The following is a 19,173-nucleotide window of genomic DNA, read 5'->3' as shown; positions in this document are numbered from 1 at the left end:
AGCGTATGTTTCTCGACGTCTCAGCGTTTGCACACACACACCGCGGGAGAGCGAGGCGTTGTGAGAAACTGTAAATTCTTTTTTTTCTTTTTTTTCAATTTCATCTCATGTTCATGCATTCAGGCCAATAAGAGAAGAGACGGAGAGTTAATGCAATATCAAAGCAAAAGGAGAGAAAAATTGAAGGCGCAAGAGAAGAATGAGCACTCGAGATAGTAATGCTATAACGCTATATTAGATAATTAGAATAATGGCGCAGTCAGATAAAGGGGAAGAGGAGGCCGCGTGAGAAGAAATGGAAAGGAGTGACAGACATGATAGAGAAGACAAGAGCGAGGGAAGAGATGGGGGAAAGAGCGAGGGGGATGAAGGAGAGCGGAGAGGAGGGACGACGCGAAGGGAGGGGATGGAAGAAAGAGGATTTATTGAGGCTGCAGGGAAGAGCAGCGTGATAGCTCTCTGATGGATTAGAGGAATGCATGAGAAATGGAGTGAAGAAGGGGGAGCGAGCGTAAAGTGGGTGGGAGTGGGGGAGAGAGAGAAGTGAAGTTTGTGGTCCTCCTTGGGGCAGCTCTAAACACTGGTATCATTAATGTAGTTGAGAGAAGTGCACTCGCCGAGAACAGTCTTTTATTTAAAGGCCACCTGTGGGTATTCGAGTGGGAGAAAATCGGCGGAGAGAGAGGGAGAAAGAGATCGGGACGGGGTGACAGTCAGATAGCATTAATGAGAAATTGAGTTGGGGGAGAGAAAAGAGAGAGAGAGGGGGGAGATACTGGAAAAGTAGGGAATTGCTGTAGCCGGTGGGCAGATGGGAGAGGGTGTCGTGATAGGAGAGTAAAGAGAAAGAGGACAGAAAGCGTACTGTTTTCATTTCAGCTCGGCTCACTGCAAACCAGGTTAGTGATGCTGAGGGTGTGTGTGTGTGTGTGTGTGTGTGTGTGTGTGTGTCAATCGGTCTGTCAGACAGACGTTGTTTCTACAGCGCAGTGGTTTTTCTCCAACCAGAGTTTGTCTGTCAAAAGCAAAACCTTTCTATACATTTCATGCCAAATAAATATTTCATACTTCAAACCAACGCCGACTTCTCTGAATCTTGTTTCGCTGCGGCAGCCTCTTACCCGGCCCGGTCGAGTCACTTCCTTTTGTCTGCCTCCATCCGTTCAGCCAAATGAAGGGAAACGGAAAACAAAGACTCCAATTAGTCAGGCAATTAGACTCTTGTTTTGTGTCCTCTACTCATCCTCTGAGTCACACACTGCTAATAGCTATTCTTTCCTCTCCCATCTCTCATTTGCCCTTCACTTGCTCTTTCATGTGTTTTTTTATTTTCCCTCCTCATCTGATGCTCCATATGAAACCACACCTCAGTGAGTTTTAATGTATTTCTTCCTTTAAGTTTCCCTCTCTGTTCCTGCACTTCATTTCGCTATTTATCGCTCCTTCTTCATCGTTTTTTTTTTTTCTTTCTTGCCTCTGTCTCTTCATCTCTTTCAACCGGAGCCTGCCTCGTCATCCATCAACTTTTGGTGTGACCAGTCGACTCGCCCAGACGCAAGCGAGTGTAAAACACCAGTCCCCCTCCTCCTCCATTGTTGTTTTTGTCTCTCTTCTCCATCTTTCTTTCTCTGTCTCGTCTTTCACTTTAATATTTTGCGGCAGATTTCTTTCCAATCTTTTGTCGAATTCTTTTTTACATAATTCATGCATTTCATTCAGATCTTTCGTCGTCGGGTGTTTATTTTTTTTCCAAAGAATATCGCATCAGACTGAAAACAAAACCAAGACGTGGACACAAAGAATTCATGCCAAGTTTAGAAAAGAAGAAAACAGAAAACTGCAAATAGTTATTTCCCACAGGACTAAACAAATGTCTCACCAGAAATGACATGAACTAGGAGTGAAATTGCGACTGAATTGGCGTGCAAAAAGACTTTGAATCACAAAAGGGAAAGTAAAAAGATGTAAAGGAAATAGATAAAGGAAATGTGTGTGAATGGAGCTGCATGATTTGTTCTCTTCATCCTCTGTGTGTTCCTTTTGTGCGTCTCAATCACACTCCATTCCTGTTGATGCACCTGCCGGCTGCAGTGCGTACACGTTAGCGTCAAGTCTGTATGTGTTTTTGCTCTTTCCTGACACGTTTCTACGGGTTCGTACTGGTCGAGCCGTCAACCTCGGGTCGTGCTCTTAAAAGAAAGAGATCCTCAAACGTTGACAGACAACAGCAAGTTGCGTTCTGAGAGTTTGGATATTTATTTTAAGCCCTCCGTGTCTCTGGTCGGCGTGACTCAGAAAGGCTGTGGCGGCAGACTGTATCTGCTCGGCTCTGACATTAGATTATCCCCCAGATCGAGTCAGATTATCTCCTGAAATACGCGGCCTAATGAAGGGTCAGGATATTCCCTAAAACCATCCACAGTTCAATTTACGATGGCCATAAAGAAAGATGCAACATGTTAACCTTCAATCTAATTTGGTAGAAAGGGAACAGTGAGATTAATTCCTCCCATGAATGCCTCTTTTTTTTGGTCTGGTAATATTTCCATTTCTTTATAAACAGAATTGTGCCCTCTGCTTCCCTCTGGAGATGATTCTGATTGCTCAATCTCCCCACATGTTTCATATATTTAAGTTTTGGATGTTTGCCTGTGCTTTGTCTGAAGCGAATGCATGATAAGATATGATTATTTTCCAGCCTTTGAGGCACGGCTCGGCTCAGGCTCTGGGGTTGGGAATGCTTTGGGAATCATTTGGGAAAGGACGAGCAGGATGCCAGGAGCTGAAAGTGGCACTTAGCTTTGCTGGGTGCCATTTCAGCAGCTGCACAGAGAGATATTCCCTATTCATGAGAGAGTGACCTTAGCACACTGTCACTGCTCTCCTGCACCTGCAATGATTTATTGGTTACAGAACGCTGGGCAGCCGGATGATGCGGCGGCATTTATGCGCGGGGCAACACGTGACCGTTCCCCCCCTTCAGCCTTTGTCCTTCCCTTTCAACTCGGTCGACCGCGTCAGAAACGAAAACGCACAAACGCACGGCAAAGTGGGTCCAAGTGTAAAGTGGAAGATTTTTATCATGAGAGGCATTTGTGTGCATTGATTTATCCCTTACTAAGTACCTTTAAGTACATTAGGGTATTTGTTTGTGGACCACATGAGTGACGATGCCCCGAGCAGCCAGAGCTTGGTTTGATTCCCGACTGCTGCATGTCAGTCCCCTGCTCTCCTTATCTATCTTCACTGTTTAGTAAAGGCTTAAAATACCCAAAAAATATCATCTTGGAAGAAAGATAGCCGTTGATTGGCCAAAAAATTCAATCAACAAAACATTAAACAACCATTCAGGTCATTTTGAAAGCAAACAAATCTCTATCTCTATCTTTTCTCTTTGGGTTTTGCTAGTTGGACAAAACAAGCCCTTTAAGATGCCATCTTCAACTGTGGAAGCTTATTCCGTTTTCTATCTCCCTTTTTTCTTTCAATGTATAATTTAAAAGATTGAAGTTTTTATAGCAACATGCGCGTACAGTATTTTCTAGAACAAAGATAACACTCCGCATATGTATTTCTGTTTGCAGGCTTGTCTTTTTATTTTCTATTTTCTTCATGTTATCTCCTGTTTTTTTTTTCGTGGCGCTATTACTTCCAACTCAGGAGGAAGGAACATCAAGAGACGAGAGGCACAGGAAACAAAAGGCAGACAATGAGCAGAGCGAGAGCAAGCCATCGCGTTCCCTATCTTCCTGAATCAGAGGGCATGAATATGGAGGAGACAAATGTCTCCGAAGTTCACAGAAGCAAATGTTTTACAAATTACCAGACTGCAGCAAACTGAATTAACACGATCTTATTTATAGGAATGATGCTTCTCGTAGCTGCGGTGCTATTTTATGCTTTACGCGGGAGATTGTTTATGCATAAAGGACATCAGAAATGATGTTTTTATATACAGTGTGCACGAAGCTGCTGCGTGCATGTATTCGATTATGGCTGTACGTGTGTGTTTTGAGAGTTAATGATGTGTGGAGCGGTGCTTGGGGGGTCTCTCATTGGGTAGGAGACGCTGGCCTATTATCCGAGATGTGTCTTTATAGGAATAAAGCATTGTCACTTTGTGTGTGTGTGTGTGTGTGTGTGTGTGTGTGTGTTTCATCTGCACAGGGAATAGCACACACAGTAAAACTTTAAATCAGTCCTTTACTCAGTCTAACCAGGAGCTCCAGAGAAATACTGGAGCCTGGATAAGTGTAAAATGTTGATTTATGTGGAGCATCGATTTTCTTCCTCACAGTCTCTGAAGGAGTGTTTTATTCAGGACCCGAGGCTTATAATATCGTGGCTCACTGCTGTCTCTTTGGCCGTCTCGCCTGCAGCACAGTGTTATGTGCTGGGCTGATTAACCTGTTTATGCGCAGCTCCAATTGACATATGTTTTTTATGGCTTTTAAAGTGAAACTATTTACCTCGCTCCTCTGCCTAAACTCGGCTATCCTTTAAGTTTCCAGCGTCCCGGAGTCGTTCACTGGTTCTCAGCGCAGTCTGCAGAGACAGATCCGGATGTACGAGGAGCCACAGTGGCCTATATATTCCTTTTTTTGTTTCCTATCGGCATTAAATATCTAACAGCAGCCCTCTCTCTGCTTCCCCTCCAGTCTGATCTCGTCCAGACGATACTACTTCGAGATCCTTCACAAGCAGGATGACAAGGGCTCGGATCACGTGGAAGTCGGGGTAAGCGCCTCCATCCAAACAACAGAACTCACTTCATCTATTTTGCCTCTCTGTCTACATCTTTTTTTCTTTCATTTTCCTCGCAGTTTTTTTTTTATTAACTTCAACTCTCTGACTCTCGGTATATGAAAATGGTTTCACCTGTCTGGAGAAAGCATTTCCCTTTGGCAGGAGAATTTCCATTTAGTTTTAACTTGTACCCTGTGTTTAAAAGTGTCAGAGTGGTGAGTGAGCAGGAGAAATGAAAGGAGAGCGTTTGAAGTGGAAAGCTCTCCTCCCCTCCCTCCTTCACTGTATAGTACTTTGCATTTTCTGCCTTTTTTTTTTTTCCTCGGAGTCATCTGGTCCTAACTGTATGTATTCCCCCCGCTTGTTGTTTTCCTCAACGAACCTCCCAAACTGTCCTCCATCACTCTCCTCCTTCACCTTCCTCTCATCAGTTGCTCCTCTCTGTCTAACTTTGTTCTCCTTCTCCACCCTCCTCCTCCTCCTCTTGTTCGTTTCAACTCTCCTCTGCGCCATTTCTCTCTCTCTGTGGCGCTCGTGGTGTTCTGCACCTCAGGCAAAGCTCAGAGATGAGTGGGGCTTAATTTCGATATGAAGTTTCGAGCGAGAGCCCACACGCCTCATGTGAGCCTGCACTTTGAGTGGGAGGGCAGATGATAAAAAGAGATCGCTGGTGTGTGCATGGAATGGATCTCTTAACAAGCCTCGGGTTATCGCCATCGCGGTGACCATCATCATCATCAGCCGAGCGGTGCTGCTGGAGTTGCACTCTTTCTTACACAGAACTTTTGTGTCATTTTATTCACCCTCAAGGTTAATGATTTTTTCTTTTTTTTTTCGCTGCTTCTTTCTCATTCTGGCTTTATCACCTGCAGACTGTCTGAGTGCCTCTGGCAACGTTCCTCTTCTGTTCTCTCCGAGCAACTCCTGTTTGTTTCTCCCTATATGTTTTATACTTAACTGTCCTGTCATGCTTCGAGGTTTCACTAAGTGTTCATCACTTCACAAATCCTCAATCATTGCCACATTTTTTTCCAGTCCTGCTGTAGTCTATTCTCTGCAGTATTCTGGTCTCCTTAGCCTTCAGTCTGTTCGGTGTCATTCAGCTTAAATTGGATTTGGGATACTGAACTCGGAGAGCTCTGCGGTGCCAGGAGGATCACACATGAACCCGACGGGGGAAAAAATACACAAACAGATGACTTTTTGTGTGAATGAGGAAGGCACCATACAAGCAACTTCATTACAACCCTGCCATGCTGACTCTTGGGCCTCTAGATTACTTTGATGTGCAGAATTTGACTAAATCAGCTGGTAACTGCTCACGACGACGTTTTCTCTTGAGTTTCACGCGGGCGGTGCGACCCGATAGCTATTATTGGCAGGTCTCACCAGTACTGTACAGGTGCTGTGGGATGCTGCGGGTCATTGATGTGAGTGTGTTATGAATATGCTGCTAATTACGCGCAAGTGTGACGAATAAATTACAGCCCGTGACAGCCGCATCCCAGCAGCAAACAAATCCCTCCCCTATAGTGGGAGAGCCTCTGGAGTTGGTGAGATACACCACAAGGCAATAAAACCTGTGCACCAGCCAAATGGGTGCAAGTAGGTCCATGGAAGTTTTGAAAGCAGGTAACGGGCTGCTGTCGGACTGGTGGCTCAGCTCTCTACAACCATGCTTTACCAGTAGGAAACCAGTGTGGCTTTAGCTTTTTTTGACTTTATGTTATGAGACAATTCCCAACACTCAAATATGTTTATTTTTTTCCATCTTTCTAAAGCAGTGGTTCTCAAACTTAGGATTGGGATCCACATGGAGGTCCCAAGATAATTTCAGGGGGTCGCCAGATCATTGTAAAAAAAATAAAAATGAAAATAAAGCTCACATTTATCAAATAAATTTGTATTAGGGCTGTCAAAATTAAAAGTGTTTACTTCTTGTCAATGTTATGATTTGATTCTGCAATATTATTATTATCCTTTTTTTGCTCTTTTTTTGAAATTATTTTATTTTGTTTTTATATTTTTTTCCCCTTTCAATTCAATACATTCATTCATTTAAAAGAAAATGAATGTGTGAATATAAAGAGATGAATCGGTGGAATTAACACATTCATTTTTAACGTATTAATGCATGAAGTTATTACTCATGCCGTATTAAAAATTCAAATTGGGGGGGTCACGAACACAAAATGATGTTATCTTGGGAGTCGTGGCTCTAAAGCAAGTCGGGATATGAATCACAGCCATCACCCGTGTGGCTTGTAGCCTAGAAATGGGCTCAAGGATTTCATTTAGAATCTTAACTAAATTTGAAAATAGAGATTTGCTTGTTTGCCTTTTTAAAAAAAAAAAAAAGGTGTTATGTTATGTCACATATGTGGTAATATACATGTTCCATTAATTAACTGAGAAAAACATAAATGAGAACAACAACAACTCGTTCCATCGTCTCCTTTTCACCTCCATGACGAGGGAGAGCTGGGAGGTTGAACTAACTGGCATTGATGCTGCCCTCTAGAGGATCAGGTGGCAAAGATCATGATGCTTCTTTCTTCCAACCTCCAACAACATTTCAGGCATAAAAACTTTCCTCGAATCAAACCCTGCTTACGGTACTCCAAGCCGCTGTGTTGCGTTTCACCCTTTCCTGAGCCTTTAACCTTCATTCAGAACTTAAACTTGACAAATTATCTCCTTGTACGGTTGAAGTGACGAATGGATTAATCTCCCGGTTCTTTCAGCCCTGCTTTGGTCCCGACCAACACCTGAGGGAAATACCCTAATATATTCACAACCTAATCATTTTTGACTCTTTTCTGCCATTTGGTGGATCCAGCGGACAGTTTTCAGAATCTTACTACTTGCTGAAGGCCTATTAACCCCAAAACACTAACGTTGGGTGGTTTTCACCCGCACAGTTCTTATCATGTGATTTTCATTGTAGTGCTGCTGTCTGAGCTGCATGGGTCCTTGTTTAGCTTCAGGCTGCTCATTGATGTCATTAATGGTATGTTTGTTTCCCACCTCCCATGTATGGTTTTTTCAAGAGGCATGCGTTAGTGATAGAGGGTAACATATTTTATGGGTGGAATTTACCCACCTAATTTTGCTGCCTTTTTAGAGGGTCCCCCATGACACCTTTTTTTTTTAATTTTATGTGATGCTAAGGCTGCTGCCTCCGCGACCCGACTCCGGATAAGCGGGAGAAGATGGATGGATGGATGGATGGATATTGTATATTAGGAAATGAAAAAAGACTATTACAATTTGGCATGCAGTGTTTTACTTTTCTGCAAGGTGGCTCGGTGGTTAGCGCTGTTGCCTCGCAGCAAGAAGGTCGCCGGTTCGCGTCCCGGTGGGGGCACCCGGGATCTTTCTGCGTGGAGTTTGCATGTTCTCACCGTGCAGCGTGGGTTCTCTTTGGGTTCTTCGGCTTCCTCCCACACAGTCCAAAAAGATGCTGAGGTTAATCGGTGATTCTAAATTGTCTGTAGGTGTGAATGTGAGTGTGCTTGGTTGTCTGTCTCTAAGTGTAGCCCTGTGATAGACTGGTTACCTGTCCAGGTGAACCTGCCTTTGCCCTGAGTCAGCTGGGATAGACTCCAGCCCCCAGTGACCCTAGTGAGGATAGATAATGGATGGATGGATGTTTTGGTTTTACATAAATTGATGAAAACTATTTTTTATCCGGAATATTATATCGGGTCAAATATACCCGGCGTTAGTGACGGTGTTACTAATTTTAACGTTAGTGTTCTGGGGTTAAGAGAACAGAGAACATGAACACAACACAGTAACGCCTTAAAACCAAAAAACTCTGAACCACAAAACAATGAATCGCTCCGAACAACTTTAATAAATGTTCCACTTGGTTTGACCCCAATTAGATGACACGGTTATTTTTCTCTACTGTTAAATAAAAATGTTCTGAGAGCATCATTAAAACACAGACATTATTTAAGCCAACATCATCTTTAATCTCGGTACCTGTAGCACCCGTCCCCTCTAGAATACACACCTTAGTGTGTTTTTAAATGCTTGGCTGTTGCTGTTTTTGACTCCTTGTATTGGAGGAGACATAACAGCCTCCAGCCCACCTCGGGGTGGTCAGTGGAAAGCCAACGCTGACTAAAATGGAAGAAAGGGAGCGAAATGTAAAAAAAAAAAGAACTACAGGCCTGAAAAATCTTTTGCACAGGCAATTAAGATTCGCGACTTTCAAAGTAAAGGTCTTAGTCTCTTAATGAGATCTCACTGGCTTGGTTTAAGGACAAAGAGTGAACGGAGCCACAAGGAAGGAGAGGAGGATGAAAGGAGGAAGAAATGGGGCAGGAGTGTGACAAAGAACTCATTAAGCAGAGCCACGATGATTAATCGAACAGTTGCCAACCATTAAATGAATTAATTAATCAACTATTTTGGTAATTGATTCATCTGTTTGATTCGAGAAAAGTCCAAAAATGATCCGAATCAAGCTCTAGAAAGTTGAATATTTTCTGGTTTCTTGACTCTTTTATGATTTGAGGATGTTTTTTTCCACCATATTTGAATATTTTGTAGAGCAAACAACTAATCAGTTCATCAAGAATTAGTTGCAGCCGCCTCAATATACAGGGAATTAACTGAAGGCCTTTATCTGAAGTATTTCTCTGCCTTGTGGTATTTGTCATTCAAATCTTCTTAACATACTTTGCCAGTCATCCAGACACACTGTTCATGTGATTATGCCGACTAGCGAATCAAGGTCATGCTGAAATCCATCTCCAGCTTTCTGTTTTTCTCTTTCTTCCTCTCAGCCAACTACCCATAGGTGTGTACTGGTAGAAACAATTTAATGAAGCATATAAAAGTCATGCAGCAGATCAAGATTTTGTGTGCGGGACAGTGTGTGTGTGTGTGTGTGTGTGTGTGTGTGTGTGTGTGTGTGTGTGTGTGTGTGTGTGTGTGTGTGTGTGGCACGCTGTCTCACAAAAGGCCCCTGTGTGTGATTTAACAGCGGAATACATTTCACACCTTGACAAAAATAGCAGATTTACCGTGACCAGCCCACAACAGCATAAGCCCAGGGCTCACATAAATCCACAGAAGCCCAGGCACTCATTTGTTAAAGAGCAGATAGTGTGGATTCACAGCTCGTCCGCCTGTGTTCTGCGCAAAAGCTGCGATTGTGTGGTCAAGGGTGGACTTGTTTCCTCTGGGTTTTGTTTAGTAGCACTTCCTTCAGAAGAAATGAAAGAGAGCGAATATCAACTAATGCACAAGTCTGAAAGTTACCTTTTGGCGAGAAACTCAGAAGCCTTGTTCCCTTTCGCTGCGTTGGCCTCTTTCTATTTCTTTGTGTGTACAAATTAGGGAAAATGGCCGCGGGAAGGCGGAACACAAACAGGATTAGAGACAGGAAGAGGCAGGTTTGGAAGACACCGTGCCTTCCCCAAGGGGGATGGAAACAAGCGTATATGTGTTTTTGGAGCGGCGGGCCAATGAACGAGGAGATTGTTGGGTTGTTTGGGATGAGCAGGCAAATTACCAAAGCCACACTTTGGCTGAACCTCTCCGCCACAGACTCCACATACCTTCCTTCACTTTGACTTCAAATAAAGCCATTTTTAGACTGTTTTTCAATCGGATTGCACGATATGATAGGTGATTTAGTGAACCGCAGTCTCATTAACTTTCTTAATTACCGTATGGATCTTTGTCGGTGGAACGCGGGAACCTTTCCACTGGCGTAATGGAAAACATCTATTGCTAGCGATGTGACAGAACGGAGGAAAGCGTTGGCCATTAAACGGTATGATTAAGAGGACGAGGGAGTGAGAGAAAGAGGAGAAGAAAGTCATGCCTTAATTAGCAATGGCAAGTTTATGGACAGGCAGGGGTGTGGGATTTAAATGCAGGGTTTTAATGGCCCTGTTTTAGCACTCCTGCCAGGCCAACTTTCAAACTGTCCGCCGCCTTAAACGCACACCGATGACTGCACACACACTCCCTCGGTCATGGGGTGTGTTCACATGCACACACACTCAGGCCTCTCAACATCTGCCTTCCCTTCTCAATATAAATCAGCAGTTGTCCGAGCTATCTGGAGCCAGCTGTTAGTGCGTCTCTCTGCTTTGGAAATAAATTAGCTTTCTCTTTGTTTCTTCATCACTTAACCGGTTTCTCTGAATCTAGTTCAGCGGCTCTCAGACATATGGAGCTGCGTTCTCCGCTTCATTTCACTTTGAGGTTCCCGCTGCCTTTTCCTTTACCTTTACTTTGTGTTTTTTTAATCTCATTCACTGCGCTTTTTATCATTACCGTGCTCACATCTGCTTTTCTCCTTCCATACGTTTCTTTGATTTCCATTTTGAAAAGGTTCCAGATTAAGATGAATTAAGTTTTTTTTTTTTTCTATACATGATTGTTTCTTTTCGCCTCATTAAGCGAGACACCGTACAGACAGAAGAGTTTTTAAATTTGTGCCTGTGTTCGTTTGAGGAGGTCACTCTGGGAGAATTGAATGCTCTTTAAAGCACCATTACACTGTCATGCTCTTTGTCGTCTTATCCTCTAGAGGGCACTATCAATGCCAGCGAGCGCAACTGCAGTTTGATCCTCCCAGCTCTCCCTCTTTATAAGTATGAAAAGTGCAAGATATTAAATCTCGAGTGGAAAACGCTTCTTCTTCTCGTGATCAGTTAAAATCAAACCGTATAAGCAGTTATTATTATTCTCATTCATGTTATTCTCACTCTCGGAACCTCTGGACCGACCGTGAGCCTGCAGGGATTTGAAGCTGTTAGCAGAGCTAACTGTTGCAGCTCTCTTTCTGACTCATATGCCAACTTTCCTCTTGTCATCACGCAGATTTGAACAGACACATCCCAAAGAGCACCATCCCACACATGACATACCATTTCATCATTAGAAAGGAAGTTACGCCGAGCCTTGTCACCCACGTTTATTGTGTCTTTGTCATGTTAACTTTCATACGCTTTACACTGTCTTCATCCCGTCTCACTGTCTCTGTGCCGCCAAATCCTGCAGAAACACAGATTTTTATGTATGGGAAATATCTTTAGAAATGATGCTATAGAGCCACTGCTATAGCTCACCTGGTTGACCTGGCGTCCCATGTGCAGGGCTACCGTCCCGATGTGGAGGTCATGAGTTCGAATCCCGCTCGTGACCCTTTCCCACACGTCTTCTCCCCTACTTTCCTGTCTCTCTCTCACTAACACTATCAATAAAAGGCCAAAAAAATAACTTTAAAAAAAAGAAATGATGGGTTAAGTATAGAATATATTTAAGTCGTATTTCTTGTTAGATCCTACCATCCAATAATCTTGTCGATGATCGCTCCAGAGTTTTTGTTGCGCTATTTGGTTCATCTCTCATTCAATGCTTTTTAGAAACTGAAGCATATTTAGGTTATATGGAATCTGTCAGATGGTGTTATTGCATGATTTGAATCTGCTGTGCTATCATAAGGCAGTTGTTACGTCTTCTCATCGTATTTGTGCCGTCCTGCTGATTCTGTTTGATTCGATCTCGATTTACATCCTTGCCAGGCTAGTTATTCCTATTTCCTGTCATCCAAAGTACCTGCATGTCATAGGTGTTTTTTTCATGGCCAAGATGTTTTTTTTTGTACATTTGGCCGGATGTGACTCTAGCGAGAGTGTGACGAACCAGTTTCCCCTCGGAGCACAGAGGGCGCCGCTGTAGATGCAGTGACTACAGCGTAGCAGTAATTGCTATGGATATAGGAGTCATTTGTCTTTCTGAAATGTCTGGTCTGAGAGACTTTGGCTGATGTATAATTCAACATTAAAAATCAAACACTCCGTCTCTGTATCCACCTCCTCATCTTTCTCTGAATATTGTTCCTTCATCCCTCGGCAAGACATGATTTGATGCGAAAAACAAGCCGCTGCTGTCACGTCACCCACTGGAATGGAGAGTGGCATTTATCCTCTAGCATGTAAATGTTTAGTTCTATTTAGTTGTCAATTGAAATAAGAGTATAATCATTCAGGAGCTTATGTCTTTGTCTCCACGCTGTAGTTTTTTATTTTTTAGCTAGGTGCTTTTTCTTTCGCTGTCTGCATCCTTGTCAACTTTCATTGTGCGAAGGTTCTGCAACGGCATGAGCAAAGCGTCAGAACACCAGCAGTCTTTTGTGTCTTCTGTGCTCTGCTGGGGAGGTATTTGTTCAGAGCCTGTCAAGAGTCTCTCCTTGATGCTCCGCTGCCAGGCGCTTGTCAATGGGCAGCGCCGCAGATACACAATTTCCATTACTGCCGATGTTAACGTTCACACTTTGTTTCTCTTCTTACCAAATCTGTCAGAACTTTTTTCTCTTTATCATCTCACGCGTGCGACTCCTCTGCTCGGGAGATAAATGCATCATTAATAAAAATCTTGAATGCCGACTTAAACGGCTCGCTCGGTCTAAACAAAAAGCATATCGAGTGAAATATAAATGCCTGTTTGTAAGTGGCATGCCCCAAAACGACTGCATTCATTTTCTCGGAGTACAGTTTAGGCTGCACTGTGGAGTGATCTGCAAGTAGTACTCCAGATGTCTGTGTTGTTCCCAGAATTCAATTTATTTCTTTATAAGCAATCTTCTCATCTGTCTCCTGGAAAGAAAGCAAATAAGCGTATATATCCCTAAATGTTGAGCTCTAATTATTTGGAGGTAATTTTGGTTAATAATACAGAAAAGCTTTGAGTCAAATTGCAGAGAGAACATTCAAGGCATCTGTAAATACTCTGCCTTATTACTTGCTGGTAACAGAAGTTGTTGTTACCCAAAGTGGCCCTTTCCCCTAAAACCCTCCTAAAACCCAACACTTATTCAAAGAGACAAACACTCAAAGGTTATTAACATGCGCTCTCATTAGCTTGTTAACTGCCACGTCGCCTTCTTCGCGCCCCGAGGCATAATTCTTGGCTTATTAGCGACGTGTCATTCTCGGCGGTTGCCATGGCCGAACAGTTGTCTGGCAACGGGGACACGGAGGCAGGTCAGCGAGAGCACCTGTGTTCTGTGTTTTATTCAAACCGATAATGAGTGAGCGCACACGGTTTGCAAGGCTTTAGCAGTTGTCCTGGCAATAGAGCGAGAGTTGTGTCTACCACTACGAGCTGTCTGACAAAGAGTCTCATTTTCGAGATGAATCCCGATCACGTGGCGTACCTGAGAAGGACGCAGCGCGCCGACGAATGCTGTCAAAACTGAGCAGCATCCGTCAGACGCCGTAAAGGTCTCGACTTGAATCCCCAAAGCCTTTTTCATGACTTCAGAGTTTTTTTTTTTATGTTCGTCTTTTTTTCTCCATCCGCTCTTGACTAAATTATGACGGCAAGCAGCTGAAGTCCCTCTCCAGTTATTGATTATAGCCCTAAAAACTTATCTCCGTGCATCAAAGTTACGGTTAGAGAAGTTTCTCTCCATGAAAATAATCCCTTCCTGCCTGAAAATGATTTAAGTGTAACTCCACACTGGCTCTGGCTTCACAGTGTGTGGATCGAAGAAGCCCACCGCTCATGATGTGCCTTCTAGCATGTAATAAACACCATATGGACATGCTAACGAGGTTAAAAGCTAGATTTTGTACTGGATGGGGTCTTGAACAAAAGACAGAATGCACAAGCTCACCTGAGATCATATTACTGCTCCTCCATGCCTGATCTAGCCCTGATCAATTTCTTAATTTATCTATTTAACTTGGACAACTGAAATCAATCTATCACATGTCTATCCGTGTCTACCGTTCTAGATCAGTTCACACGCTGCATATTTCTGAACTATAAGGCTAGCATGTTCAGTGTTTTCCTTATTGTCCAGAAGTCCAATAAAGAGACCAAACTCAATAATGCATTATTCAATCTCCTGAGCGTGCCTTCTCTGGCTGTGCCACTCAGCTTCAAGCTTATTCAAGATGTAAATTTTTAAAGACGTAAGGTTCAACTGAAGTTTGCTGCTGATCACACGGACAAAGAAAAAATGCCTTCTGGAGAAAAGTTGCCTGGTCAGGGGGAAAGTAAAAGTTTAGCTGTTTGGCCACATTGACCAGAAATATGTTTGGAGGAGAGAAGGTGAGGCCCTTAATCCCAAGAACACCAAACCTGTCGTCAGGCATGGTGGTGGTAGCATCATGCTCTGGGCCTGTTTTGGTACCAGTGGATCTGGTGCTCTACATCAGGGATCTCCAACTCCGGTCGTCATGAGCCACTGTCCTGCAGGTTTTAGATGTTTCCGTGCTGCAACACAGCTGACTCTAATTAATGGATCATTAACAGACTTGTATAGAACTTGACAACAAGCTGTTGGAGATCCATTAATTGGAGTCAGGTGTGTTGCAGTCCAGAAACGTCTAAAACCTGCAGGACAGTAGCTCACGAGGACCGGAGTTGGAGATCCCTGCTCTACGTGAAGTAAATCGATCATGAAGAAGGAGGCTTACCTCCACATTCTTCAGGAAAACTTGACATCATCAGCCAGAAGGTTGGGTTTTAGGTGTTCCAACAAGACAACGACACCAAACACACATCAAAGGTGGTAAGAAATGGCTAAATCGGGCTAAAATTAAGGTTTTAGACTGGTCTCCCCAAAGTTCTGATTTAAATAAGTCTATGTCAGAAAGCCAACAAATTTAGCTAAACTGTACTGTCAAGAGGAGTGAGCAACCTAAAGCTGGTGGACGGCTACCAAAAGCACTTAATTCAGGTTGAAATGGTCTGAGGACATTTAACCAAGTATTGGAGTTACTGTATGTATATTTTTGACCCAGTCGATTTTGGAATATTTCCAGAAAACCTGTAATCTATGGGGAAAAAAAGCTAAATAATGGTTGTGACTGAGAGGTTTTGATGATGCCAGCATACAAAATTCAGTGTTATAGGAGTCTTTGGGAACTCAAGACTGCCACAACATACATCACAGGTAAACTGTTCACGACTGTATGTCTCATTTGGTAATTTAGTCAGTTTTCCAGGTTCTCCAGTCCTTAAAGAAAAACAAACACAGGATTTTATTGTTAATGATCATACAGTCACATCCAAACTACCCTGTATAAATAAAGGTGAAAAAACATACATAAGAGCAGCGTAGTCCTGGTCTCTTCTTACCTTTTCCCCCCCGAGGCGAATGTCGTCAGACTTGTTAACATCTGTCTTGTTCTGCTGTCCACCCTGCCGGTGATTTTCTTTCTGTTTACCACCGCACCACTTTGGGCCTAAAGCCAGGTGTGTGGGAGTAAGACACAGAGCGAGAGAGAGAAAATAGATAGAAAGCACACAGCGAAGCGCTCTGTCCTCTCTGGAACCAACGGACACGGATAACAGCTGGACAGCCTGCAAAGACTGCAGCACAACCGGTGAGACGACACCGACCGGAAAAAAAAAAAAGAATGAAAATGTTTATTTCCAGGAAAAAATTCTAAACGGGGCCGTCGTCCAATAAATGGAAGTGTTTACTTTCTGCTAATCTTATTTGACCTTAAATCTCAAACGATTTTTACGTATACTTGGAAAGGTTAGATGGTTTCATTATGTTATTACCCCTTATGTGTCACATTAACAAAACAACTTTATATCCATTGCGCCTCAGGCTTCGGAGAAACCGATTGAATTAGAGGAAACAAACACAGCAGCCAGCAGTCTGCTCTCTCAGAAGCAATAAACTCCTAATCATCGAGGGATAAAAAATAACCGATGCCTGATGGAACCAGAGGCAAACTACCTGTGTGTGTGTGTGTGTTGGAGCTGGAATGAACGAACAGTGTGTGTGTTACTCTGATGGGTATCAAACCACACACACAATGAGCGGGACCCACTTTCGGTCATTTGATTGAAAACGATATCAAACCTTCATAAGTCAGTGGGCGGTCCAGGCCTGATGAAACAACACTGCTGGCTGCCTATTGTCATTTTGCTCTGAAATTGGTACTTTTTATTATTTCCCCTTGGATATTGATTTTTTTTTCCCTCTCTGGTGAACTTGTAGGGCCAGTGAGCAAGCCTCTGCTCCTTCCTGCAGCTTCCTGTCCACACAGTTGTTCAGGAGCTACACTCGTACTGAGCGCGCTCACACAAAAAAAATACCCAGACTGTGTGTGTGTGTGTGTGTGTGTGCATGCATATATCACACACCAGGTAGGAGGAAATTCATCACAAAATACACGAGGCCAGACGACGAACAAGAGAAAATTTTCACATCAGCTCTCATTTGAAATTTAACAAAAACATTCCCGGCTTGCGGCTCTGAGCTGTAAAGCTGAGCCATCTTAAGCAGCATTTCTTTGCAGAGACATGTCCTTTTTTTTTTTTTTTTTTCATTTTACATTGCAGAAATACAGCGAACCAATTACGGCTGAAGCCACAGTGGAACAAAAACGGTGCTGCAATAAAGAGATGTGGAGGAGATACGTGATCAAAAAGGCTAGAAAGTAGAAACTGAGATGGACTTTTCTGTGTGTTTTTTTTTTTCCCAAGTTCAAGATTTTGTTGTTGTATAAAATCCAAGTGAAGTTCTTGATGAGGGCTCACTTGTGGTTTTCTAGTATCCTTCTGCTCCGAGTAACATCTCAGAGGATCAGTGGAAAGGCTTGCCTGCTTCCTGCGTCCTCACCCCTTCCTGTGGGAGCTTGGAAACTGCCGAAGGGTGTTAGACTTTTTTTTTCACAGAAATCGTTTTCACACACAAGCACGAGTGTCGATATTAAAATGAATGTTGGATTTCTTTTATCTGGTGTCCTGCTATTGTCTGTGCAACACTGCCACCACTGATGTCGAGACATTACACTACAGCTTCATTCAGGTGAACCTTTTAAACTGCAACTCGACTTTTTTTTCCTCGAGTTTGTCCGTGACAGACGCCTTCTGGTTTTGACCTTGATGACGATCACCCTGAAATAACGGCACAGCACCGAAGCCTTTGGTGGCCTGTGGAGCTGCTCCCTGCTGCTGCCGCTCAGCACGGCGCTACGCTGTGTCCTTGTTTGTTGTTGTTCTTATATATATGTGCACTTCTGTGGGAATGTGCGCTGCTGTATCAGTGAACCAGCATGGGTGCGAATCACAGGGAGCGCACTATAGATATGGCAGAAAACAAGTGGCTTCTTCTTCTTCTGTGTCAGAAATTGACGCCACAGTCTGGGCTGCGTTTATGACAAAATGCCAGAGAATCCAAAAGCGGCGTGTTTGTTTGTTATGCGTACACGTGTGCGTACACACATTTGCATGAGCCTGAGGAGGGTGTTTATATTTGTATTCTCAAGCCGAGGGTTGGAAAATGACCTGTCTCCTGTGATTATATCCTGAGTAACCAGAAGTGACGAGGTAATTGTGAAATCTATTTAAAAGAATTGCAGCTTGTTTCTCTCCCTCGCTCTCGCTCGCTCTCTCTCTTTATTTCTCTCTTGACGTTTCTCTGCTTTCAGGTCATTACTTAGATCTTATTTTTCTACACCTACCCGTCACCGTCCTATTCATGCGGCCCTGTTCTGGCATTGTTCACAGTCTATTTTCCCTTTTTTTTTTTCTCTCTCTCTCTCTTGTTTGCCTCATGGCGTCGCATTTCTTGTTCTGTTCATGTTCCACGTTGGCCATTGTGCTTCCTCTTTTCTCTCTCTCTCTCTCCGGGTAAGTGTGTTTATACAAAAACCCAGCATCAGATCGATCCTGTGATGTCGCTGAGATCAATAACACAGAGAGTGTCACAGTTTAGCCGGCAAAGAGTGATGGACGATTTCTGCTCGGCTTACACTTTCCACATGTTGGCATTTAGTTTTCTCTTCTCATTCAATCCCTTTTTTCTTTTTTCTCTCTCTTCCTCACCCACAGTGGCGTCCCTTCCTTCCCGGTCTGAAATATGAAGTGATCGACTCGGCCTACATCTCTCTGTACACAGGTAAGAACTACTCATCCCTGCTGGTACGTTGCATGGAAAGCTTTGCTGTCATCTTGCCATGGAAATAAACTGAATTTAGGGGTAGGTTTCTTTTAAATGGAATGGTTTTTTGAGGTTTCTGTGTAAGTTTCTTGTCTAGCTGGGAACTTAACAGCTTTGTTGGTCTAATCTGGTTTGTATTATCAGAAAAATACGACCATTTAAGCCACTTGAACCCTGTGTTTACGTATATTTAATGGGCACGCACACATATATAATCACATGAGCTAAATTAAATAACGGTAAGCAATCAGAGGGTTGAAAATCGACAGCTTTGGTAGGATTGTTCTGGAAGCCCTCTAGGTGCCATTAAGCTCGCAAGATGTCATTTTCCAGGCCACAGTGTTGGAGAGGCACCTAAAACTAATTTTCTGTGGGGGTTAGAGTGGAACCGAAGCCCGCGAGGCCGATCACAGTGATGCGGCTCGTGACAGGAGGTGAGAATCAGGTGATAATCAAACCTTTGGGGGGGGGAGGCTTAT

General features: G+C 43.3%; 1 protein-coding gene across 1 annotated transcript in view; it reads left to right on the top strand.

The window, feature by feature from the left end:
* The window catches only part of b4galnt4a (beta-1,4-N-acetyl-galactosaminyl transferase 4a), a 155,013-nt gene that overhangs the window by 127,814 nt on the left and 8,026 nt on the right, over positions 1-19,173 (top strand). The window contains exons 8-9 of the mRNA XM_008296912.1: positions 4,659-4,737; positions 18,586-18,652. Coding sequence (XP_008295134.1) covers positions 4,659-4,737; positions 18,586-18,652 — 146 coding nt within the window. The remainder of the gene's footprint in view (positions 1-4,658; positions 4,738-18,585; positions 18,653-19,173) is intronic.

The sequence above is a fragment of the Stegastes partitus genome, unplaced genomic scaffold, assembly GCF_000690725.1.
Source record: "Stegastes partitus isolate 25-593 unplaced genomic scaffold, Stegastes_partitus-1.0.2 Scaffold1165, whole genome shotgun sequence".
Classification (NCBI taxonomy): domain Eukaryota; kingdom Metazoa; phylum Chordata; class Actinopteri; family Pomacentridae; genus Stegastes; species Stegastes partitus.
Note: the sequence above shows the minus strand (reverse complement) of the source record. Positions and strands in the feature narration are given on the sequence as shown.